Source organism: Centroberyx affinis, unplaced genomic scaffold (genome assembly GCF_046629955.1).
Source record: "Centroberyx affinis isolate AG114_WGS23_722 - 3 ecotype Tasmania unplaced genomic scaffold, CSIRO-AGI_Caff_v1 ptg002812l_1, whole genome shotgun sequence".
In the NCBI taxonomy this organism is placed as follows: Eukaryota; Metazoa; Chordata; class Actinopteri; order Beryciformes; family Berycidae; genus Centroberyx; species Centroberyx affinis.
In genome coordinates, this window is record NW_027280957.1 from 151,458 (window position 1) to 177,089 (window position 25,632).

The 25,632-nt window shown below is 42.3% G+C and overlaps 1 protein-coding gene across 1 annotated transcript in view; it reads left to right on the forward strand.

Moving 5' to 3' along the window:
• Positions 1-3,012: 3,012 nt before the first annotated feature.
• rptor (regulatory associated protein of MTOR, complex 1) overlaps positions 3,013-25,632 on the forward strand; it is a gene marked incomplete at its 3' end in the record, with an annotated part of 129,156 nt that continues 106,536 nt past the window's right edge. Inside the window, exons 1-4 of the mRNA XM_071536002.1 lie at positions 3,013-3,400; positions 4,301-4,475; positions 21,885-21,987; positions 24,226-24,308. Of these exons, the coding sequence (XP_071392103.1) occupies positions 4,308-4,475; positions 21,885-21,987; positions 24,226-24,308 (354 nt within the window). The remainder of the gene's footprint in view (positions 3,401-4,300; positions 4,476-21,884; positions 21,988-24,225; positions 24,309-25,632) is intronic.

Genomic DNA, 25,632 nt, shown 5'->3' on the forward strand with positions numbered 1-25,632 from the left:
AATAACCTTTTATCTTTCTCAAAAGTTTCTCAAATGAGATTGCGTTAATAGGAGTTTTAGCTAAGTGTCACAAAGAATCGCTTGCAGATTCTAAAACACTGAGCCACTGAGAAACAAAGCTGAGCCAGAAAGTTGGGAACTCCGATCCCCATATGTAATCTTTATGTGATTGGAGAGCGCAGGAGAGGAGGCCTAATGCCCCATTACGGGTCTTGTGTCTCCAGTTTCCTGCCTGAGAGGAGTCACTGTTCTCTTGGCGTCCCGTTGGAGAATCACATGATAGCATAGCTTCCTATTGTGAAGCACTCTCTCCCTCACATCCATTTCTCTCTGTCTCTCTCTCTCTCCTCTCTCTGTCTTGTCAGCCTTATTGTAATCAGTCCTTGGAGACAGGTTTTTTTTAGCCCGTACCTGCCCCTGTCTGATTTGGCTCTGGGAACAGCTCCAGCTTCCAGGATCCGGCCCAGTTGATCATGTCACCCTGCTCCCAGTCTGAAGGAGGGGAGATGGAGGGAGGTGGAGGGGGAGAAAAAGTAGACTAATCTTCTCTTCCTTCTCCTCCCTGTGCCAAATATCCCAGGGTCCCAACCTCTATCACACCTGGGAGATTGGATTGGTTTCCCCACTGCAGTGGACACCGGGACAGGAGGCGGGAGGCAGAGGAACGAATTCAGCCTGATGTACCTATGAGTTTCTTACACACCAGATTGCTGCTGCGCTGCTGCCATAGCGATGATTACTGCACTGGTGAATGCATTGAGAGGGATATTTTCATGCCCCCCCGTCCATCTGGTGCAGCATTTTCATGTTTTCTGATGAGCTGACCGCCCAGAGAAAGCTGTCTGTGATCTCAGCGCTGCATTGTCCTGTGTCCTGTGTTCTGCTTGATTAAAGCCATCAAGACCTTACAGTCAAATGTCTTTGCTCCACACTAAACATTATCATTTTGCCGCATCAATTAAACAGCACGGCCAACTGCTTCCTCGTTGTGTATTCTTAGTGGAAGGCACACGCGAACTGTTGTTTGATTCTGTCCCGGGGACAGATGGGACAGCTTTTTCTCTCTGTGACTCCTCTTTCAAGAACAAACCTGTAGCTCCTGCTGTTTGAGAAATGAGTGTGAAGCATGACAGCAAAGGATGTTGGGGACAAATCGCATGTGAATTCACTGGTTCAGTAGACAGTGAGAAAAGCAAGGTGGTGCACATTCACTGTATTGTTACACAAGAAAAAAAAATGGAATGTAACCATGTAACAAGCAACATATTTGAGATATCATCCAACTTTAATTTACCGTTTTGCAGTGTTTAGCCTGGTAATTGAATGTCTATGAGGTCACTCCAATAATTAAATTAATTTCACCAGATGTTTTAAAAGGTAGACTCAAAGGAATATGAGAAACTATATTATTTTGCGATGATAAAAATCTGATTTTGCAATGAAAAAACAGACATTTTTTAAAACTTGCAACATTTCACCAGTTCCTCCAGTCACCTACAACCCCTCCTCTTCATGTGTATTTGCAGCAACTGATTCATAGTATGGCGGATCGTCATGAGTTATATACAGCGCAGGCTACCTTTAAAACTCTCCCACATGCAGTGAGGGATTTCAGAACAGCTGCTCTCCCGCTATTTTTTGATTGATGCAACTATCAGGTGAACTGGCTCAGGATTCAATACATCACACAGAGGACAGACTTCATGTCGGTCTACACTTGGCTGTTAAATCAGCCAAACCCCACACACTTTGGCACTACCGACGCCAGTATCCCATGATTATAGACAAAAATGATATATGGCAAACATGAAACTCATTTTGTATACTTTTAGACCAATATTCAACACCATTTGTTGCAGAAAGAGTTTCCCAGATGCACATTTGAAATACAGTCTTCTTCTAAACTGATGAATAAAAGAGGCAGGTTAAGCAGACCTGACCTCTGATTCACTGAAGCCTTCAGAGTTGTCGCAGGGCATGATGGTTGTAGATGAGTGTTTTTTTTTACTGAAATAGCCATTTAAGAGACAGGTTGTGAATAAATGTAGACATTTATGTCTCCTTTTCATAACCATCTATGAGGAAAATCCCTCTTAAAGAAAAATTTACTTCTAGTATTGAATTAATCCTGAATTTATAGCTCATTCACATCAGAAAATTAAAAAGCGACATTCTTACTGAATCAGGGACAGGCCTCAGGCATCTTCTCTTCCTCCTCTTACACATATGAATATCAGTTTTGATCCAAAGATTCAGAGCTGAGTCTGTGGTCAACCACCTCAAATGACCATACTTGCTGTTTAAGTAAAATTTCAAGTTTTAAAAAGTTTTGAGGCAAGTTCCTTTTTGTTTTTCCTCAGTGCTGTTCATGAATGAAAATGTGTTTTTTCTTTGCATTGATACGTTTTACTGCTGCTTTCTGTGCCTCATTATAGTCTCTATAGTTTATTATTATTATTATTATTATTATTATTATTGTGAGTTTAAACCCCTTATGAGGAAGAGAATTTCAGGATACTATACTAATATCACTGAAAAAATATAATAGGAATATATTAGGAATATCATATTGATACTATTGGAGATAAAAACGCACCATAGAGTATGATAAAGTCACTATAAACTCACTGAAGGTTACCACAGAGAAATAATAAGTCCATATAGGAATATTATATTGCATTTTCGTTAGGAGATATTACCTGATGCTTTTCAGATGTGCTAGATTTTCACAGCGACTTGTTTTGACCTTACAACAGTTCCTTGTTGACAAAACAGGCAGCTGATTGTGCGCCATTTATAACTGTAATTATTTATTCAAATTTGCAGTATAGTGAGGGGTAACATTCAGTGTAGGTGTTTTTCTAGTGACACTTTGTTTTTATTTTGGTCTGTCACACGAACAACAGCGCTGACGTTTCATGACAGCCTCGCCGCCCCACAGAGCTACACAGTGCATTCTGGGACCAACCCAAGATGGCTGCGCCCTTGCAGAAGTGCTGAAGAAGTGCCTCTCTGGAGAAATTGTTGGGATTGCCTCTGAATTTCGCGGAAACCACCGCACAAAATTAGCTACAGCGACACACCGCTGTACAGGGAGACCATACGACCGAAGTCATCGATAAGTGGGGTCGGTGCTCCGTGTGGCTGTGGCAGACTGTCCGTGTGAAGATGGGCCTCGTCTCAAGCCCCTTCCCATAGCGAAGAGCCGTGGGGAGAGGACCCGCAGATTCCCCTGCAAACACATACCCGTCGAACTTGGACTTGACGGGTTTGACATTATATACAGGCTGTGGACGCTGCCGTACAATTTTCTGGCCAGGATTGTTTGCGCGACCGTATCTGTCATCGTCAGGAGACGGAGAGGTTCCCAAGCCCGGGTTGATCATCCTACCGCACCAAGGTCTGCATGCATCTGCACGCTTCGCTGCCACGACAAGCGCCATTTCTGCACATCTGCTCTGTACCACTTGTCAGCTTGGTCGTAATGTTTCACTGTTTCGCAAGCTAACTGGAAATGGTTTAAATAGCAGTAGTCTGCTTTGCAGTTTGACAGCTGACAGCAAAAGGCAGAGCCAGCTTCAGTGAGAGCTGTCAAATTAGCCGAGCTAGCTTAGCTAGTGAATGTTAGCGGTTAGCCAGCCGGTTTATTTGCTAACTAGCTTAGCGGCTGCTCGCTAAGAAGCCGGTTGTATTATCAAGTTTAATGCTGCTAGGCCGGGTTAACGTTAGTTCATACAGTTGTCCGTAACATGAGTTATTACGTTGGACTGACCAGCTCCTAGTCCGCGGCTCGAGCTGTGTTCACGTGGCTAGTTCGAGCCTCATCATGGCATGGTCCAGGTGCTGCTCTGGTTGTGGAAGTGTGACAGCTAGGATAATACGTGTAAAAACTACTGGACAAGCTGAAGCAGCTTATCAGTTCGCAAACAGAATTGCACTGGTGACTTTAAGGATTCCAGATGTGGGCGTACTGAGTTTCACCCATGCTTCCTTGGTGTTATTGTTGTCATTCAAGCAGGAGATTCACAACAGTGCATTGCAAAATGACTCATTCCTTTTATGTCATGCACTAAGGGAAGGAAACCTTTTTTTTTTTGCCTAGAGGCCTAGAGGCAACATCACAAACTACAATAGCCATTTTCACTATTTAAGTGAGAGCACAGCAAATAAACTGACAAAACTAACACGCATTTGGCCAGTGACTAGTGTTAATTTCCTACCAGGCACACGCTAAAAGTGGCCACAGCAAGTCATCAAATCTAAGTTACTGACATGAGCTCTTTCAACTCTCTCCCCATAGGGCCCTGATGAAAATGGACTCAGACTTGCTTCATTCACCGGCCGTGGGCCTTGCCGAGGAAGAGGAGCCTGACATGAATGACTGGAAACTTCCACTGGCCTTCATGAAGAAACGGCACTCGGAGAAGATTGAGGGCTCCAAGGCGCTGGCGCAGAGCTGGAGGATGAAGGACAGGGTAATTGTCCGCTCAGCTGTATTTTGAGTATTTCAGCAGGTTAATGATGCTGTCTGAATGGAGCTGTGCCGAGGTGTAGTTTGAAGTCGTTGGGTCTCTTTGTCCCGTCGCTCTGCTCTGCTCTGCTCTGCATCCCTTCAGCCATGGATGTAGTGCACCCAAAGTTTTTGAGGGGGTATAAACTCATGCAGGCATATCTACAATGCAAATCAATAGGGAACACAGAAATTTTGTTTTTGCAATTAGTATTTTATTGAAAGTACATGTTACATCATGCATCTATCATGAATTCCGTTCATTTCTTTTATACAACATACCAATGAGAAAAAAAAACAAAAAACAAAAACAAGATCAACTAACAAAAAATAATAATAATGAAAAACAAAAAAACAACAACACAGCTCTCGACAAAGTCATATGGTCTGCTTATGATTTCATGATTGACAAGTTGGTGATATCATAGTACGTTGTCACTGCATTAACCTTAGTACACAAGTTCAGCATTCTCTGTAGCCACTTTGTTCTCTCTGTCCCTTATTATCCACCAGCTCCTAGACAAATAGACGAGGGCATAGGGGTAAGTTAACATTAACAATGTGTTTTATAGTTTCCTGTACCCTCTGCCACTCACTTTTTACTTTTGTACAGTCCCAAACGCAATGCAGCAGAGTGCCAACCTTCTGCTTACATTTCCAGCATTGAGAGTTCTCTGTAAGGCCAGCCCTATGAAGCTTGTTAGGTGTCCAGTACACTCTGTTCAAAATCTTAAGTTGCAGTAGTTTAGTTTTTAGTTCTCTGGACAGCTTTCTGATATTATGTAGTGTGTTGGACCACTCTTCTTGTGTAAAACTTATTCCCAAATCTGCTTCCCATACGATTTTTAGTTCAGTCCTACTTCCATATGCTTGTTTTTGTCTGTTTTCTTGTCTGTTTTCTTGTTTTTGTCTGTTTTTTCATAGTAGCTTTTTTCTTATAGACTGCATACTGAATTATGTGCCCTCGTAGGAAAGCCTTAGCCATTTCCCAAAACAGGCCCCTAGATATTGCTGTGGTGTCATTTGTCTCTTTGAACAGGGTTAGCTGCTCTCTTATTTGTTCTTTAAATTGTCGATCTAACAGAAGGCTCGAGTTGAGTTTCCACCTTGAGGACTTATTCACTTGCTGTAGGCCTGTGGGGTTTAACTTCAAAGAAATAGGAGCATGATCTGGTATTATGATGTTTTCTATAGTACTTGAGAGCACAGATTTGATTACTTGCTTTGATATAACTTTTCTATTCTAGAAAAAGAGTTATGGGGTGCTGAATACAAGGTGTAGTCTCTTGCTGTTGGGTTTAGAAGCCTCCAAATGTCTATTAAACCCATATCTGAATGCTCATGCACTGAGTGCATGAGCACTCAGTGCTCATGCAGTCCTTGTTTGACGGACTACGGAAGGATTACTGCGATCAATTAAATCAAATGTAGAATTAAAATCTCCACCGATCACTGTAGGGTAATCACCCATGTCTGACAGTGTGTTCACCAGCTTCCCTATGAAGCCAGGGTCGTCCACATTGGGAGCATAAACATTTGCTAAAATAAAAGGTTGTCCTTGTATATTAATGAGTGCGCAAGCCACTCTTCCATCTTCATCAGTGTATTCCCTCACCCACGTGTACTACAGCTGTTTGCTCACGACAATCGCTCCACCCCTACTGCTTCCAGTGCCTGGAGAGGCCAAAATATGTCCAGCCCAACCCCTCCATAATAAGCTTGCACTGTCCTCCTTTAAGTGGGTCTCCTGGAGAAAAACAATATCTGCTTTCTGAGCTTTGAGGTATGATAATATTTTTTTCCTTTTAATGCAGATATTCAACCCTTTTACATTCCAGGATATTATTTTCAGGTCCCCACTCATGTCACTGCGCAATACTGTATATCCATCACATAATCATCAACTACACAATCAGAATACCAGTTCCCTAAGCATTTATATACTGTGTCCTTTGGCTTAGAATGGTACAAAACACACTCAACAAAAGAAAAAGCAAACAAACAAAACCAAAATACAAAACATCCCCTAAGCAACTCGCCTGGAGTAGCATAAAGGAACAAAAAAAAACAACAACAACATATTTAACCAACAACAACATTTTAGGTCCATTAACATGATTGGTGGCGCTCCCCCTCCCCATCGCCTTAATGCAACCAAACCCACTTCTCCGTCTCATCTGCTCATTTAGTGTTCAGTCAAACAACATATAGTTCATTAACCCCAATATTAGATTAGTCCTTATCCACAAAACAAAACAAAACAAACAAAAACAGCAACAACAACAAAAAAAAGTGGCAGGCCTAAAAAAGAGAGAGGTGCAATACAACTTAGTAAGCATTTGCGATCGGGCCAAAGCGATAAAAAAAAACCCAAAAAAACCCAACTAGCTTATGGGCCTGCTAATCGTTCAATCATATGGAAATTAGACATTGTACGTTTATGAAGTCCTGCTGCAGTACAGTGAAGAGGTTACCTTGTAAAACGTTCAGTTCACAATCGCTGGCTCAGCCGTCTGGTGCGGAGATGGGATCTGCATCCTCAGTACTCCGAGGCTGTGCTGCCCCAGTCGCGCGCTGTTCTTTCGTATTGTTTCCATCCATCATCAGTGCAGGCTGTGTGGGACGTTGACTCTCCAGACTCGTCGAGAAGTTCTCTGCCTCTCGTAGGTCACTGAAGAAGTGATGCTCATGGCCTTGGGTCAGTTTGATCGTTGCAGGATATAGGAGGAAGGCATCAAGACCAATAACGAGCGCCCGGTAGGGGAACACAGATATTAACATTTTTGGCAGCTATGCAATATTTCCTTTTCATATACAAATATTTGTGGTGGTGCCAAGTTATTTGTGGAAGGAACTAATAATATGAGGAATGGGGAAAGTAGATTACCAAGGTATGTTTTATTACACAGAATGACTAGATATTGCAAATCTAAAATAGCAGAAAATCCCTGAGTCTTTTATATCTTAGAGATGGTAGACATCAAACATATGAGCGGACTCATGCCCTCTGAGTTTGAATAGGAAATAACACAAGTGCCTATATCTGGAAACAAGTAACAATAAGTTCAGGGAGACCCTCTTGCAGACAGCAGTGTGGTTCACTCAACATGTATACATTGTGAATTAGTGTCTGGTCAAAGATAATTGTTTTGCACCTGCTTTAGTAAGCGGCATCCCTTTGACTATAGCCTACTATCTCCCCTGGTGAAGCAGCAAACTAAAAGTGACGGTAGCCTCAATAGGGGTTGGGTGCTTGCATGATAAACCTTAAGTAAGCGAGAACTACTGTGCAGTGGGGTGCAAGGGAATGATCTTTCTTCCGATGTCCTGGTTAAAATCTGCAGCATTTTTTGTGGTCAATTTTTTGTCCGTGCCAACCAGAGACGGATGATTTTGAGAGCAGAATAGTAATTTGATTGTCCAATTTGATGTCCCTTTAAATGGAGTTTCAGCTTGCTGACATGCATATTTAACCATCCTCCTTGCCAGCTCTCAGAATCGCTTAAAGTTAAACATATTTTATCTCATTAAAGAGACAAGTCAAACGCATTTAAGCCACACATTGCGCTTTGAGAGGACATCAGTCTTTTAAGCAGCCAGGCTTACAGCAGCGAACCAGCCCTCACCCTACCCTTTATTATTGTTCTACTTTTGTGCAATTCATTTTATTCTGCTTTAGGCTACCCACGCTACACTGTGACAGGGGAATCTCAAAGCTTTCCCTCATGAATGGTTACAGTGGGTTTCTCGGCTGCTCAGCTCTCATAAAGCTGGCGTTTGATCCACTGCAGTGCTACCTACCTGATTATTTCATTGCCTCACGGCTATGGAGAGCTATAGTTATAATAATGCCAAATGCCACATAGTCATACATAACCCTGGCAGACTCTGCACCCATTGTAGACATTCACCCAAATGAAATTTTAACGCCGCACTGCTGTTAGGACATCACTAGAATTACACTGCATTGCCTGGTGAACTGTCAAGCTTCAGGGAAATGTTGAATAAGAAGGCATCATTAAATGTGAGTCTGGTATTGATTTAAAAGAGGTAATAGGGGCTGGCTGAAATGGCCCAACTCTTCATCGGGCACTCCTATCAGAAAGTCAGACTAAATCGACTGTGTAACATTTATCATCATTGCAAATTCTTGCTCAGAGCGTTTTTCAGGCCGCAGACCCACATTTTTCCACAAGTGAGATTGTGTCCTTTCACGTCTGGAGTCAAAAATAATTTGAACTAAAGAGAATATTTTGTTTGTGTTTGACACAGGAAGAATTTGGCTTTAAATGTAACTCTGTCTCGGTGTCAGATCAAACTTTTGTCCACTGCCTCTAGAGGTGGGGAGCCAAGGTTGGATTCCAAGCCTGTCTTTGACTGTTAACATTACAAAAATCGCCTAATAATGGGTCTGTCCAATATTGTGATATGAATGATGTGGGCCTAGCTACTTTTATGCAGTTTCTCTTTTCATCACTCAAAAAAGGTCACTAAAACTGAGGGGACAAGGAAACGCTTTGGATTAGTTTAATTTGAATCAAATTGAAGATTTTCTCTAACATACAGCTTTGTTTGTAGGTCAGAGATGAGGCGTAGCTCATGAGTACTTTGTTTAGGAAGTTTTCTTTAACAGCCTTGCCCCAGAGAAAAATTTGTAGCCTCTTGAGACTTTGAAATATCAGCAGTCAATGCTGCAGTTTTGATGGGTTTTTTTATATATTGTTCAGCCCTACAAAAAATGACGCATTCTGTAGCTCAGTGGTCTCATGCACTCATGATACTGTAGATTGCTTTGGATAAACGCGTCATCTATAGGCATATGTATGTTATGTTATGTTTTTGCTATTACTGGGTCTTATTCTGCAAATTTCAGACATTTCCTCTCCAGTTGTCCAGTGGTGCTCACATACTTGCCTTGCAGCACTAATTGTTTTGGGAGATTTAAGCTGATGGATAGTAATTGTAGCAGTGAGGATGTCTCCTCAGTTGGTATATGAACAGTTAAGCCTGGGCAGAGCAGTGTCCAGTGATAGGGCTATCGAGTGGGCCGTAAATGATGTTCTGCACCGTGGGAAATCAGAGGACTAGCACACACTCATGCATGTACACACACACACACACACACACACACACACACACACACGCACACACAGTTGTCACAGTATGAAGGAGAACATGGGAGGAGCGAGGGAGGCCGCACAATTACAAGGCCCATTGGTCAAAATGGGGTGTTTATTCCCTGTGGGGCTGATGTCTGCGATTGAGTTGTGACTGTCTGTCTGTCTGTGTGTGTGTGTGTGTGTGTGTCTATGTACATGTGTGCCTGTGCAACTGTGCACAACTATGCGTGTGTCCACTGCACCTGCTAAGCACAATTGTGATAACGGTGTTCAGATACAAGAGCGGCTATCAGTATTGTACAGTATAGTACAAGGTCAGGGCCAGCTTCAGATGGCAAGTGCCTCCCCTTTAACCAATAAAAAGTGACCTAATCATTGATTAGGAAGCAATCAGACAGACATGGAGTCAAGCTTGTATGTTGCCCCAGAGCCACTGATCAGAGCCCTATTAGTGTTGTAAGTAGTGTTAATTGGACAGAGAGGAGAGAAGAGGAGAGGTGTGATTAGAGCAGGTCGGTCCAGCACCTCGTTCCCTTTACTGGGCTGGCAGACCTGCAGCGTCAAATGGATGGAGTCCTGTAGAGAGGGAATGAAGTGGGATTGGACTTGGCACTGATTTTAATTTTGGGTTGATTTAGTCAGTTTTTACATAAAGCAACAACAAGAAAGGGGAACAATAAAAAATAAGCCAATAAAATCAACAGTTTCTGTATTTCTGGAAGCAAAACATAGTTTGTTGTTTCAGGCCAATTTGCAATCTTGCAGTCACAGTGAACAGAGAAGGTGACGCCGGTCTATTGATAACAAATAAATCTGAACCTCGACCAGATAAGATAACTTAATGATTGCAGCATAGGCTTTGACCATCGTAGATCCACGGCCGCTACAGTTGGTCTCCACACATGCATCAACACCTTTCCTCTGACTAAAATCGCCTGTTAATATAAAGCCAAAAATATTCAGTAGAAATATCTACTAAATAAATAGAAATACCATTTGGTGGACACTTTTATCGAAAGCACCTTATAGTACCATGAGATCTCTTTACTTGATAGTTTTTGTTTTAGCTTGGGTGGCCTCAGCTGGAATTAAATCCCTTCCCCTGGCAGTGTTGGTGCCGTACTCAGCTATTCATGACCGATTTTCAGCTATATATGACCAATTACATGACCATGTTCAAACGCAGACATAACTCACAGATTCTTAACATCGAGAACATGCCTCAGAGCTGGATGTGAATCGACCTACCTTGCACACATGGAAACTTTTTCTTCCCTCGCTGTTGTTATGCTTCACAATCCCCTGTGGAACTGGTATGGAGAGCTGTGTGACGTCAAACAGAGAGGCAGACATCTTGATGCACATGTCCATACCTTCACAGTCTGCCTTTGTAGCATGGTTTTCTTTGCTGCACCTGCCAGCATCCTGTCTCTCTCTCTCTCTGATGCCCATTCCTCCCAGCCTGACTTTCTATCAGCCCCTGAAATGGTGTCGGGGATACATATTTTTAGGGCTCTGTGCTTATGGGGGCTGTTCAGCTTGTTGAGCATGAAGGTGGATCAGAATTTACTTTATTTGCCAATAAGAAATGTACAGGAATTAGTCTTGGTCGCAGTTGTGCAGCGATAGGGAGAATAAGCAAAGAGGAAAGTGCACGGTGTACAGTACAATAGGCAGTAGATTAGACATAACACTCTGCTAATATCGGCTACATGCAGCATTCGGTCACTATGTGCATTCAGGCAGCAGGACATGCAGTATGGCTGCAGCTGTAGAGGAGGTATTGTGAGTGTCCAGTACTGCATTGGGCCAGAGTGCCAAGAGGAAGCTCTGTTGGTGTCATGTGGGCTTTTAGTGGTGATTAAGGTGCTCTAAACACCACAGCTCCATTTCTGTGAGTGCTTTCTCTCAAGATAGAGCAGTGTTGTCCACTGAACTGGCTCTGTGATCAGTGTTGCCAGTTTGGCAACGGTGTCACTAGATTTGGCAACTTTTCAGATCCTCCTGGTGACTTTATTTCTCAAAGGTGATTAGCGTCAAATTTGGCGACTTTTTCTGATAATGGGGAACAATGTTAATGTGTTGAATCCTGAAGTATTTGCTGACAAATTGACATGACTGATGCCGATTTTTTTGCAACTTGTTTGTCTAAACCAAAGAGGTCTGAACACAGCCTCTGTTCAGGTGAGCAGAGATAACACGGCACAGCTTTTTAGTCAGTCGTCCTTGTTGCATCAGAGAGACTGAACAAGGTCTAGGCCACAGCTGTGCCCTTTGACCCCGCATGTGTGTTTTTGTTAGTGCCGGCTGTTTGACTGGCATGCCCCGGGCCAAATGGCTTGAACTGTGTCCTGTCACAATGTTCATGTTTGTTTATATCACTTGCATCGCAATGCCAGCCTTTTCCAGTTAGCACCTCATGGTCTCGACCTAGTTACACTCCAGAGCACCGATATGTCGGCACTGTGAAAGAGTTGATGGTTGAAATTTTTGAACCAGCCAACAGAACAGAAGTTCAGTGATGGAAGTTCAGTTTCCATCATCATCAGTGTCCCGACTGTTCATCAGTGTTGTACATTTCTTTTTTCTTTGCCCGCGTCACTATCAGAAACACTCGCACAGTAAGGTTAGTGTGATTCACCATGTCATCCAGGACATTCCATCACAGTATTTTAATATTTCCCATCAACAGCTTAGCCGTTGCTTTTGTTTTCCCCGATGCACGCAGCACTGTTGTAGTTCACACAGTGACAGCACATTGTGGGTGAAACGCTTTTGTTACACCAGAAGGCAGCATCGACAAAGCAGTCTGTTTCACTGTAGATTTTGTTGACTTGGCTTGCAGGTGTTTGTAAAACAATATACTTCCTTGAGATCTTTCATTTGTCATTGGCAGGCTAGAGTTTTAATTGATGTTATGTGACCTCTTTTGTACTATCAAACAATGACTCTAGTTTTGATCTTTTAATTTCGAGGGAAGGAGGATTTTGAATAAACTTTAAGTCTGTCTCCCTGATGAATTGTTCAAACTTGAACTTTGTGAGATGCACTATTCTCTAGCCTACATTTTCTCTCGTCTCCTTCCCTACTGTTTTTCACACACGCGTCGCCTGCTGCGTTCTTCGACATTGGAATAATTGAATCAATACATCATCAATAACCAAGCCCATTGTAATAATGAGGAAATGAGACAGGTGTTTTGTGCTGCTTTATCTTCTATGTCATTAGTTGAATTCAATCAATGTACACAGTCCATTAGCTAGAATATAGACTTTCAGCCACAGAGGCCTGAAAAGAAAATGTATTTGCAAAGCACTATAAATAATTACAGGCTAGTGATTTTATATTGGTATTGAATCGTGGTAGCAGGGCTGGCATGGTGAGTAAGGACACTGTTCTGAAACCAAAAGGCCACGACTCAAGCCCCCCTTTGTTAGCAAGCACTGCTGAAGTGTCCTTGATCAAGATACTGATTCCCTACCAGCTCCAGGCGCAGGTCTGCAGCCGACCCTCTGCTCTGACCTCCATGCGGCGAGGAAAACCAAAAGACAAGTTTCTCCTCGGGGGCTCAATAGAGTATCACAAAAAAGCACTCAATTGGCATTTCAAACAAACGAGGCTGCCACAAGCTGTAACTCTCTCTCATTTATATGCATTTGAGATATTTAAATTTTTATACATCTGTGGGATTTCCGGATTTCCAAGAGTAATTTTCTCATATCCTCAAAAGACGAGCGGTTTTATCAAGCCCGCTAATTGCATATCTGGCTTCCAGCCTGCTGCTTTCTTCTGTGTTATCACTCCATCTCAGTTTATATCACATTTCTTTTCCTCCTCGTATTGTAGTTGTAATGAGGGGAAGGTTAATGGGGAGGAACGAAATACAAGATTGATCGAAGAAGAGCGTTAGTTTTTAGTGGGAATCATTACGGATGTTAAATTCTGTGTCTATTAGTGGAGATGGATAAGGGGAGTTGTGTAGGTGAGCAGTGGAAGGTAGAAAACTACTATTTTGGCACGCTTCCTCCCCCTCAGGGTTTTTCTCCGGCTCTAAAAGAAGCTTAGGTGGTGCCTAAGCTCGGCTGCTCTGGCTTTGTCATCGCAGCCAACTTAACACCCATACCCTTTCTATTCCAATTTTATGCTTTTATAGACACTAGTTTTCGGCATAGACTAACGTAACAATGTCCTAGTTGAGTTCTTTAGCTTTTTAAATCCAATTTTGTTCACTTTTCTGTGGCTAAGAGGACCAGAACAGGCACATAAGTTTGTCAGTATTCATTTATCACTTCATTTGTTCCCCACAGGGTTTAGAAGTGTCTGGAGTCTCTTACTTTGAAAGATGACTGCCAATTTCAAGTGTTCCTTATGTTATGACAGGGTTAGTCAATTTGTTATTGTTATGATTAATACATTTTTTGTCATTTTTGTGTCACATGTCATTATGCTATGATAAATCAGACATGTACAAAATCGTTTTTGCCTAGAATGATTGTTCTATCCTTTTTTTGTTTTGACTTATTTAGTACACAGTAAATGCATAATAATTGTTCAGCGGTCTAATTAGAGCACACAGTAAATAAACAAATTCCTCAGCTGTGTAATTAGAACAAATAAAAAACATTTACTCAGCTGTGGTGTACATGGAACAGTGTCGCCTTTCCTCAATATCCTTATATGATGAACAGAGAAATCCTGTAAAATAAATAAAATTAATGGTATCAGTTTCTGGAAACCTTGTTCTTGATGCTTGTAAGATCATAGCACTTTGCATTCGAAGAGCTAAGCTGATGGCGGAGCTGTTCTATGATGAAAATCTTCTCCATGCACAAGAAGTGATCAATCAAAACATAAGAATTAAAGAAGAACTTCTTCCTTAACAGCAATGAGTCTCACCATCTATGGCTGAACCTTTTCAGCCCCTCCACCAGCCACTAAGAAAAATAAATTTAGGTCTGAGGAGTCCGCTGTTTACTCACTTCACATTATTTCTGGGTAATGTCCTTCAAACATTAAAAAATTCAGTTATCTCCTGCTGTGTGTTGCAGTCGCCAAAGTGCAAAGTTGCCTAGTGCAGTTTAAACCGCGCAGGAAAGAAATTTAAGGCCAATCTGGGACAATAATTACCATTTGTTTTATGAATCCCAAGTTGCACATGTGTTCTTTTTTTTTTATAAAGAATTAAACATTGCTTTATTTCTCTGAGCGCATGCCTCTGAAATGGTAGCCCCATAGAAACCTGACTCACACATCAGTGGCTCATTGGCCAAAAGTAGAAGACAGGGGTTTTACTCTGCAGTGGCAGGTGTGTAGCTGTGTGAGAGCGGAGCAGGGTGTCGCTGGATACTCAGTTGTCCCTCCCTGGATAAATAAAGGTTAAAACAAACTCTTCTCAGGACACTTCCAGAGTGTCCTGATCTTGGGTATTTGACAGGACTGCCAAATTAGGTGGTAAATCAGTTAAAGAAACCCAATATTTTTTGGAGTAGCACTGTCTAGACCAGGCTGCCTTTCTTTTAGTTTGTGTCTGTGGACAGGAGGGTGTGTGTGCATGTGACATGTTTGCTTGTGCAGACAGACTGCTAATAATGCAGGTGTGTGTCCATAATGAGTATTTTTAGGGTTTTTGTTTGCCACCTGCAGAAAATAATCCGCAGACACTCATATGGCTAATAACACTCCTGGCGCTGGTTTCATAAACATGGACTAGGGCTATTTGGGGAGAAATGAGTCATCAACCAGTTTTCTTCTAGATATATCCATTTGAAAAAAAACAAAACACTCATTGTATTCAAGGACTAGACTTAATGCATGTCTTTGAAATCGGCCCCTCTCTCTCTGTCTCTCGTCTTGTGGATTTGCAGCTGAAGCCTCCGATGGCTGACCTGTTGCGGTCAGCCAGCTATAGCGCGCCTGGAGGAGATCAATGCCCTCCACTATTTTAATAGCTTCATTTACTGCAGGGCTAACAAATGGAATAATCAGGGGCCATTGATCCACGTGGTGAGAGGTGCTGGGGGCCGAAGGGGGAGTCCAGAGAGGGCAGGGAGGGGATAGGCTGGAAGGTTATTAATGAGAGGAGGACAGCCACCAATTACCCACATGGGCCCAGACGGGAAGACATACGCATACACACTCACCCAGACACATACATGCACTCTATCTCTCTCTCTGTGTCTCTCTCTCTCTCTGTGTCTCTCTCTCTGTGTCTCTCTCTCTCTCGCTCGCTCTCTCCCTCTCTATATTTCAGCAAATGGCCAAACTGTGTGCCAAAGAGCAAAGCATTGTGAAAGCTTGCACTCCTCTGAGGCTCTGCCACATTTTCTCTCTCCCTCTCTCTCTCTCTCTCTCTCTCTCTCTCTCTCTCTCTCTCTCTCTCTCTCTCTCTCTCTCTCTCTCTCTCTCTCTCTCTCTCTCTCTCTCCCTCTCTCTTTCCCCCTTGTCCTCCTCCCCCCTCGCCTTTCTCCTCACACAGGAGAAGGATTTATGAGATTATTGGAAATCCATGAGGTCCAGCAGACCTGTATTAAAATCTAATTTTGTTTAGGCTTTCCTCTCAGATTAATGTTAACAATCAAATTAACAGGCCAGGGCCGCCCATTTGATAAAGAGCCACTTGTTATGGGTGGAACAGCTTTTTGGCCCGGTGGGAAGCCTGGCATAGCCCCGCTCTCTGTTTCTGTCCTGCTCAGCTTTCACACCTTCCTCTTATTACTCCTCCATTTTTCTTACTCTCTTCAGCCCTCCTGCCTCCCTTTCTTTTGTGTTACATTTGATTGTATGTGTTAAAACCCAGACATGATGATGCCAGCAATGAGGTGTGTTTTTTTTTAAATTGGCCCCAGGTACAGCCTGGACTCGAGTCTAAATCGAGTCGATTTGGTTCTCACACTGGCCCGCTTCCCACAGATAAAAACCAGCTTACATACTCCAATTCTGTTTGTTTTCAGTCAATCCCCTTTATGCCTTTATGTGAACTAAAACCCCTCTTGGCACGCTGCAGTTACAAACCAACAAACAGAATATTAAAGGACCCACAGTGACAAGCCCAAGGTCTGACAGTTTACTCCAGGGCAGAAAAACTAATTCACTACTACAGGCCACAGCAGCTGTTAAATCCCAATATTCACCAACCGCTTTGACTATTTTACCTGCCAACTAGATTTTTAGATGTTGGCTTAAGTTTACCAGCATTTATCTGGTGGGTGGTCGTTAATTTCCCAGCCTGGTGATGACTCATACTTTGTGTTTGCCAATGTAGGGAAGGGGATTTGTGGAACAAATAAGCTGACAAATGAATGGGGGGAAAATGCGGACCACATCTGGCTGCCGTCACACCCAAATGCCACTTTGCACTGTGATGATGAGTTGGAACAGAAAAACACTATCTCTCATTCATCTCTATTATTCTCATGCAAATGAGTATCAAATGTATTATTAATTGCCTGCATTGGATGCTGGGTGGAAACAAATAATTTCATTAGTGCTGTTTATATTATGATGTTAATCATCTTGGCGTCTTGAGCTAGTTAATTGTGTTCATGATTAAGTGAGACCACTTTGCTGACATGAGTGTACTCTCTTCTCCTGGCAGTGCCTTGCATGACCAAAAGGTTTGAGTACTGTTTATGTAACGTTAGAGCAGGCATCTCTGTAATATGTGTGTGTGTATATGTGTGTGTGTGTGTGTTTTAAGTAAAAAAATCTTGGCGTATGTTGAGGCAGAAACTTAATGATCGGAGAGGAATAAAAAATGAAATAGTGGCTTACCATCTCCCCCAGATAATCAACAGTTTTCTCTGACATTTTGCTTGGCGTGGCAGTAATGGCTTTTTTCTCTCAGGACTTACCTCCCCAAAGCGTGCTGTCATTTCAGCTGTTGTATTGTAAAGGGCAAACCCAACCTGCTTATCCCCACAGGGTCAATGTCTTTGTAGTTTGTTTTATTGGTAAATGTCTTTGTCCAGGTTACTGGTATAGATATTTTACTGTCCCTGTAAAGCTGATAGACAATAGGCACACAAGGCAATTCTGCTCGATCTTTTCATTTATTTGGCCATGTAAACACCTTAAATCTCATTTCATTCAGTTTTTTAAATGTAGCTGCCTGTAATTATGATTTAGTTACTTCAAAGTCCTTTTTCATCTGGTGTTTTCTGTTTTTGTCCAACCCCTGTAAAACCGGATAATTGTAGGAAATCATGTTACTTTGTGCAATGTAAACGCTTTAATCGAGCTATCACCTTAACCTCATTTTTCACAGTAACCAGAGTATTGTGTGCATGCAGTCGTGTTTTCCACATCAGTTTCCACTCATCAGAATAGGTCCATGATGTAGACCGTACTGGTGTTAAAAGGGCAAGGGATGAGGAGGTCAGGTGAGAATGAATGACGAGCGAGACGATGTAACGTAGTGTGCCTCTGTGTGTGTGTGTGGATGCGTGTGTGTGGGTCGTATTGGGTCTTGTCCTGCCGAGTCCCACTAGCACACTGACCTTTTCCTCCGTCGGTGGGAAAGCAGAGGGAGCCTTAATTACCTTCATAACAGCAGCTCTCCTAACCCCGCTCATCCCTGGGAGGTAACCACCCAGCACACACACAACCTGCACACCATAGGTCTGCATTACGCACAGAGACAATACCTGACTGACAATACCTGTAAAAGGTCGCTAATAGGTCCCATTGCATTGACCTACATGTGTGGAAACTGTCAGATGGTTAAACATGTAGCTGTTCATAGATGTATAGTTATCCATTTCTGTACCTCAACAATATCCAGCCATTCCTTGTGGACAGTGAATTAATCAGTTTTAAGTTTTCCAAGATTCTGACTGTGGATTTTCCTTGCTTCATTTTCTCCATATTCTCTGTTTTATCTTTTTAAGCATTTTTACACTCAGTAATGCCCGTTATCCTTTTGTTGTCTTAATTGAGCATTGCTCACGATAGACGCACAACACATTTATCTCTCAGTGTTTATTATTTCAGCAGGTATCTTTTAATCATTGTGAGTGGCTGTTATTCCTTATCTGGCTGATGGTACTTGAACATATTTTTGAATTTGAACCTAGATCAAAACATTGCATCCGTCAGAGAAAGTAGAGGCTGCGTTGGGCTTTATCTAAAAGGAATATATCTAAGAATGTTAGATGTTAGAAACACACATTATGCAGAAATCTTCCAACACACATACCACTGCTTAGAAGTTGTCACATAGTTATAAAGTGACAGCACTTTTGAAATTTACCCAGTTTCCTCATGGGGATCGTCTCATCTTATTTGTGTGGGTACTCATTGCCTCATTCTAAACAGTTGTGGTGTTTATTGAATCATCATGGATTTTCTGATGTACACATACAGACAAGCACATACATACAGACATATACGCACGTTCCGGCAGACACCGTTTCTTTTAATAGAAATCGCTCAAAATAATATTATTATTTCCATGACTGTTTGGCCAAAACGTTTGTCTGAAGTTTAAGGTGGTGCATGAGAGAAAGAGTCCACAGCAGCAGAGATACTGTAGTCAGCTGACCTACGGCTAATTGGAGCCGAGAGGACACAAAGGTCTCCTGATGGTTAAGCACAGTCTGTCCCTGGGTAAACGACATTGGCTATCAGGCTTTTATCTACAGTACAAAGAGAGAGGCTGATGAAATGGTGAGTTGTTAGCTCTGGCCAAGCGCTGCTATCAACAAACAATTGTCCTGCTGAAATCAATCGCCATCATCAATAGCGGAGATGAGAAGTTGGTGTAGACCAGCTATACTGCAGTTACTGTCAACATTTTTATTGCTGCAGGCAGCAGAGCTACGCCAGATGAAAAAACTAAATTCCAGTACTACCAGTACTAAGGTACTACACTCTAAAGAAGGATGTGTCATTTTCAAGATGTTTGGGACAAAACACTTTTGTTAACACAAAATTGTTTTGTTGTTTTCAGTACAACATTAACAACATTGTTAATAACACATATTGTGTTGAAATTACACATTATCAATAACTTGGAAATGTTTCATAAATCCTGGTATGGTGATTTGCCAAACTGCATTAGCTGTGAGAATGATCATATGCATATTTATCTAAATTTTAACTAAGTTTCTTTGACTTTCCTTGCATTAGCTTGCTCCAGGGGAAAGCAGCATGCTACAACTATACAGAAACACTGGCCTTGATGGATGTAAGGGGAAACATACCAGACGAGGTCCCTTTCACCATCAAATATCAACTCTAACATCTTTCTCTTATTTAGAAAGAGACACATCTGGTATGCAGATATTTTGTGATGTGTAGTCATCTGTTTTATGACGTGCTTTGCGATTGTACTACATGTCTACAAAGGTGTTATACAGTTAAAGTTTACTTACGTCAGTGACCCAAAGCCAGTGTGGGATATGACACCGGACAGCATGAAAGCTATTGATTGGCCTGAGTGGCAGCTCCTGTGGCCAGCGGTCACTCGCCCTCAGTAAAGCTGCAGGATGGGGGCAACGTGGACTGATGAACACTGACGTTGTCAGTGACGCACTAGGAATTGTGGAATGAAAGCTGTTTCTGACGTGATGACAGTGAAGATGGACTAATCATCACTGTCATCTGCACTGTAGCTGGCCGATGCTGCCAGATCAAGCGTGTGCGTGTGCATGCGTGCGTGTGTGTGTGTGGAAGGACTCGCCACATACCCCGTGGATCGATGGTTGTCCCATTTCAGATGACCTGCTTCTCACCCTGCTCTCAGTCCCAGTGGCCTGCTGCCTCTGTGTTAGTTACCTGGCTATCTCAGAGTCTGTGGCTACTGACCTGTATACAACAACACAGCAGTGCACATGTTTACCACAGCACAAGATTTTTTGTTTTATATTTATTTATCCAAGGAAGGGCTTTTGTTGAACACGTTTGTGCTTCTTCAGCACCGTCCTGCTTTAAATTCATACAGTCACACATTCACGCCTACGAGCTGCCGAGTACGACAACAATCTTCTCCTGCTGGCCACTGAGCGGCTGCTGAGGCAGTTGCAGGTTAAATTCCTTGATCAATGGCACCTTGATGGTTCAGCATCCAGGGTGCCAGTAGCGTCAAGGTTTGAGAACTGGGCTTGTGACTGGGATTTCGCCAGTTCGAATCCCTGGACCAGCTGGGAAAATGCGGGTGGGGAAAGTGAATAAGTAATGCTCTCTCCTCCCTCAGCAAGTACCGTGGAGTTTCCCTTGGGTAAGACACTTAACCTCCACCGCTCCAGTGGAGCTTCAGTGGCCAACAGCAGCAGACTGTGGTTGCACTGGGAAGCTTCCAGGACTGAATGTGTGTAACTGTGCAAAAGTGAAGCAGGACGGTGCTGCAAAAGAGCATGCATGTTCAGTCGAAAAAGGTAGGCTAGTTGTTGAGGGAGGGAAGAGCATCGTTCACCTTCCTCGTCCGCTCCAGAGAATTATTTGGAAGACTGAAAATGCTGCATACTCTGTAGTAGGGCTGCATGATTATGGCTAAAATCCTAATTATGGTGACAGACATTGAGATTATGGTTATTAGTAACACTTGGTATTGTTTTAGTGGACCTTTTGCATCTTATATCAACATCTTGAGTAGTTTCAACGACAGCAGATATTTTAAATGAAATTAAATGTTTCAGTACCGCTGATACAATATGCAAATAGTCTACGATAATAAATTGTGGAAACTAAGATTATGATATATGATTATACAAGATGGTGCAGCCGTAGTTTGTCAACATTACTGTACAACAACATGGATGAGTTGAATTTTAAGTAGGGGAGATCGAGCTGCCATAGAGCTACTGCAATTCACACAGCTAATGCTGTGTGAATTGGTAAACTCTCAGTCAACACTGGTGAAATCTTGTTCAGTTAAGGCTGAGTAGGCTAGGTGATCTGATCTCTGGGCTGTTGAGGCCATTCCAGCTCAACAGAGAGGTAATTATGCTATCAGTCCATGCCAGAGGGTAAAGTGTTTGTGTTGTGTGTGTGTGTGTGTGTGTGGGTCCGACCACTGCAGGTGCTTTGTTCTGTTGTGGGCCTACGCCGGTGGAATGAAATTGGCAAAAAAGTGTGTTTTTTGTGTGAATATACGCTTGTCTCTAGTTTGGAGGCATAAATAGTGCGTGTGTGCTCATTTGTCATGAATGTGCGTAAAGTGAGACGTGTGTGTGTGCGTGTGCGTGTGTGTGCGTGTGTGTGTGCGTGCGATGTGAGGATAATGTTCTTGAAAGATTGTTTTCTCTGTCTTCCCCTAGATGAAGACGGTGAGTGTAGCTCTGGTGTTGTGTCTCAACGTGGGAGTGGACCCTCCTGACGTGGTCAAGACCTCCCCCTGCGCCAGACTGGAGTGTTGGATAGGTGAGTACACACACACATACACACACACACACACACAACAGACACACATACACAACACACACACACACACACACTCAAAACACACACAACAGACACACATACACAACACACACAGACACACTCAAAACACAGAACAAAGAGCAGTACGTGAGAAGGTTGATTGTTTATAAACTAAAGAACAGTGTGAATTTCATGTGTTGATTTGTGCCTGAGGACATTACAGTGTGTACACATTTCATTAAAGGTCCTTGCATTGCACTGCATTCTCTGATCATTTTTTGTGCACTGCCTGGAGCCCAGTTTTATTTCCTAACAAATTGTATAATTATTATACAAATACACTTTATTTTTGTTTTTTTTCCCGTCAAAGAGCAATTGATATTTCTTTTAAAGAGGGGGGGACAGAATCTGGACAAAATGCTTCCCTTGGGACATATTTTGCTGATGCACAGCTTCCTCTTTTGTCGAACCAAGCATGGAACAACAAACAAATGGTGTTAGATATGATAATGGGGTAAAATATAAGGCAAACTTGATCTGTTTGTAAAGAAACACATTTTCACAGGCATTTACTTTTATGAGTGTGAATATTATGCCACATGCAAATAGTAAAAATGGCGTGAAACACTGGTTCTGGAATATTCTAGTATGGTACTGTTTCTCAAACCAGGTGCCACAGTACATTTTCAGCACTGGTACACTGTGCAACACTACTACCAACTCCCCTTGCTCTTATTTCTCAGCATTTAAGGATGTTCTCAGTTGTCCCGAGGGATCTTCGTGCATAAAGCCCCTGCCGACTAGAGATGAAGCAATCTGCCCCCACCAGAACCAGATGACGTGACTCAAAACAAAAACAAAGGAACCGTCCCTATTGAGCAGGAACCTCAAAACCATTGTTTAGGTCCCTTGAGACTTGACTCTTATGAGTGAGGAAAGAACATTAAAGTTGGAGCACAGTTCTAAAAGTTTTCTGCTACTTATCCAATGGCTTCTGAGGACACTGACTCTGTGCAGACCTGTCAGTTGCTGTTTGAGAAGTTATTTGGGGGTGATTTTTAGGGTTAGAAGCAAGGGAGATATCCTGAGATGCACCAAGGTGTTTAAATTATTACTCACACTCCAGCCAAATGCTGGTAGAACGGCCTACATCTACTATTCAGTGGCCGCAGCGTGTGTGTGTGTGTATATTTTGTGTGTGTGTGTGTGTGTGTGTGAAGCCTTCCCCTCCATAAACAGACAGTTTACAGAGACAAATTGCCTCTACAATGTAGTAGGATGACCACACTAATGTATAGTTATAGGCCTTGCTGTTGCAGTGATGTGCATTTTAAACATGGTAGGCGAGTTATTTGACCATAGTTACATATGAAGTGTTTCATCACAAAATGCTGCATATCCATTGTGAAAAAAAAAGAACAAGAAAACAACAAAATAAATCATCAAAAATTGTAGCATTTTGTGGTTTAAAGTCAGTTAAAATAACTCGTAACTCAAATATTTTTCCAAGAGAATGAAAAGAAAGTAATAATTTTGTAAGAGGAGGTGTTTTTCAAATGGAGTTCACATCTAGCTCTTCAAATAGACCTTAGCTTTGTTGTTGCAATAATACACTCATAACGATGAAGCTTCATTCATCATCACAGCAACGGTTTAATTGTCTCTGCATAAAGCATATCAATATCTCCTGCAATCTTGCCAATGTATTATTCTCTGCCTGCTGAGTGGAATTTGATCCCCCTTCAATCTATATTCTGCTATTCTTTATGCCATATTGATTTTCTCTCATCAATATTTCAACCTGAGGTGCTGTTACTATTTTTCCTAACCCTGTGCATGATTTGATATGAAAATGGCTATGAAATGGAGGAATTTGCTTTGATGTTGATACTGTAAACTGCATTGCATTGTTGTTTTTTCTTAACTCACCTATTGGATTATTTCTGTAATCATGAGCATGGCTGTGTCTTTTGCTGGTATGTTGAGTGATGTTAAGATGTATATGGGTTAAGGGACTTTTATTTGGATTGTTTTATTACATCATTTTAAGTTGCTCTGGATAAGCGTGTCAGCTAAATGCCTAAAATGGAAATGCAATGTAAAGCTGTCTGGTGGATGATATATTTGTGGCCGGTTTGTCAGCTCCACACTGAGTGTCTATGGTTTTGCTATGCGAGGAGCGCTGTGTGCTGTGTGTGATCTCGGTGTGTTTACAGCACCTCTGTGTTTGCTTGCCAGATCCTCTGTCGATGAGCCCGCAGAAAGCCCTGGAGACCATCGGGGCCAACCTGCAGAAGCAATATGAAAACTGGCAACCCAGGGTGAGTGAGTTCATGTCAACCAGCCTCTCTCCCTCCTCCCCTCCTCCCCTCCTGTGTGTTCTTATATATCGTTACAGTGACTATATTCACTCACACTGCTGCACAATGCATACAGATTGGGATCAAATAGTATTTGCAAGGAACTCTTAATGTTAAAAAGAAAATCCATGAAAAACAGGAATGGTGGCACTCCAAAACTCATTTTTTTAATGCAATTAAGGTGAGACATAACCTCAATTATTCCATATGTTTACTGATTAGTCAAACACCTTTTGGCATGAGCATTCATCAAGCCATTCCTGTGTTTTTCATGGATGTTTTAGATGTCATCATGGCATAGATTTTGGCAGAGTACCCCGCCAGAAGGTCATACCTGCTATATGTCCTTCAGTTCTTTGCCAATCCTGTGATCTTCATTAGCGGCAAGCCCAACCCACCTGCCAACCAACTAGGCTAAAACAAACCCCAAAAAATAAAAAAATACTATTTGGCACACGTCTGCTTGCATCCAGTGGTACCATACTGTTTCAGAACGGGCTCCTAGAACAGAGGCAGCTGTTATTACCTCCGCCAAGGAGGTAATGCTTTCTCTTGCGTCTGTGTGTCCGTCTGTCTGTCCTTCGTCTGTTAGCAGGATATCTCAAAAAGTTGGGCACGGATTTGCACAAAACTTGGTATGAAGGTTGGTTATGGGCCAAGGAAGAACTGATTAACATTTCATGTCGATTGGCCAAAAGGGGGCGTGGTTTTGGGTGTGGCATAACACCAAAAGGTGGTTGTCACACATGGCGCAGGTCTGTGCTCTACTGAGCACATTTTCTTCTTTCCAATGTTTTCTATAGGTATCACTGCTAAGACGCTATTTTCTGCTCTCTGATGTGCATCAGTTCTTCAATATTCGCTCTCTTGCTGTGTGTGTGTATTCATGGGCTGCGTGTTGGACATGTGCCTACATCAGGTTCAGAGCGCTTCAATGCTCATTATTAGTTTATTTGGTGTGTTAATGAAGATGCAGACGGATATATTTTGCTGTACACAAGCATATGGATAGCTGCGACACGTGTGGGAGTAATGCCAGCTAACTATGTTGTCAACTCTGTTAAGGTGTCAACGCGTTGTTCTAATTAAGTGTGTTTGCATTTTAACGGTGGTTCAAAAGTTTAAGAGGGTGATTGGGTTTGTTTGGACACTCCCAGTGTTCACCCTGTCAGTTCCAATACTGTGGCAATGTCACACCCGTGTGTTCTTGACAATCATTCATAGTTTTTTAAACAGAGGCATCATGTGTGCTTGGAAACTCTGCTGTAAGTTGTGTGTGTGTGTG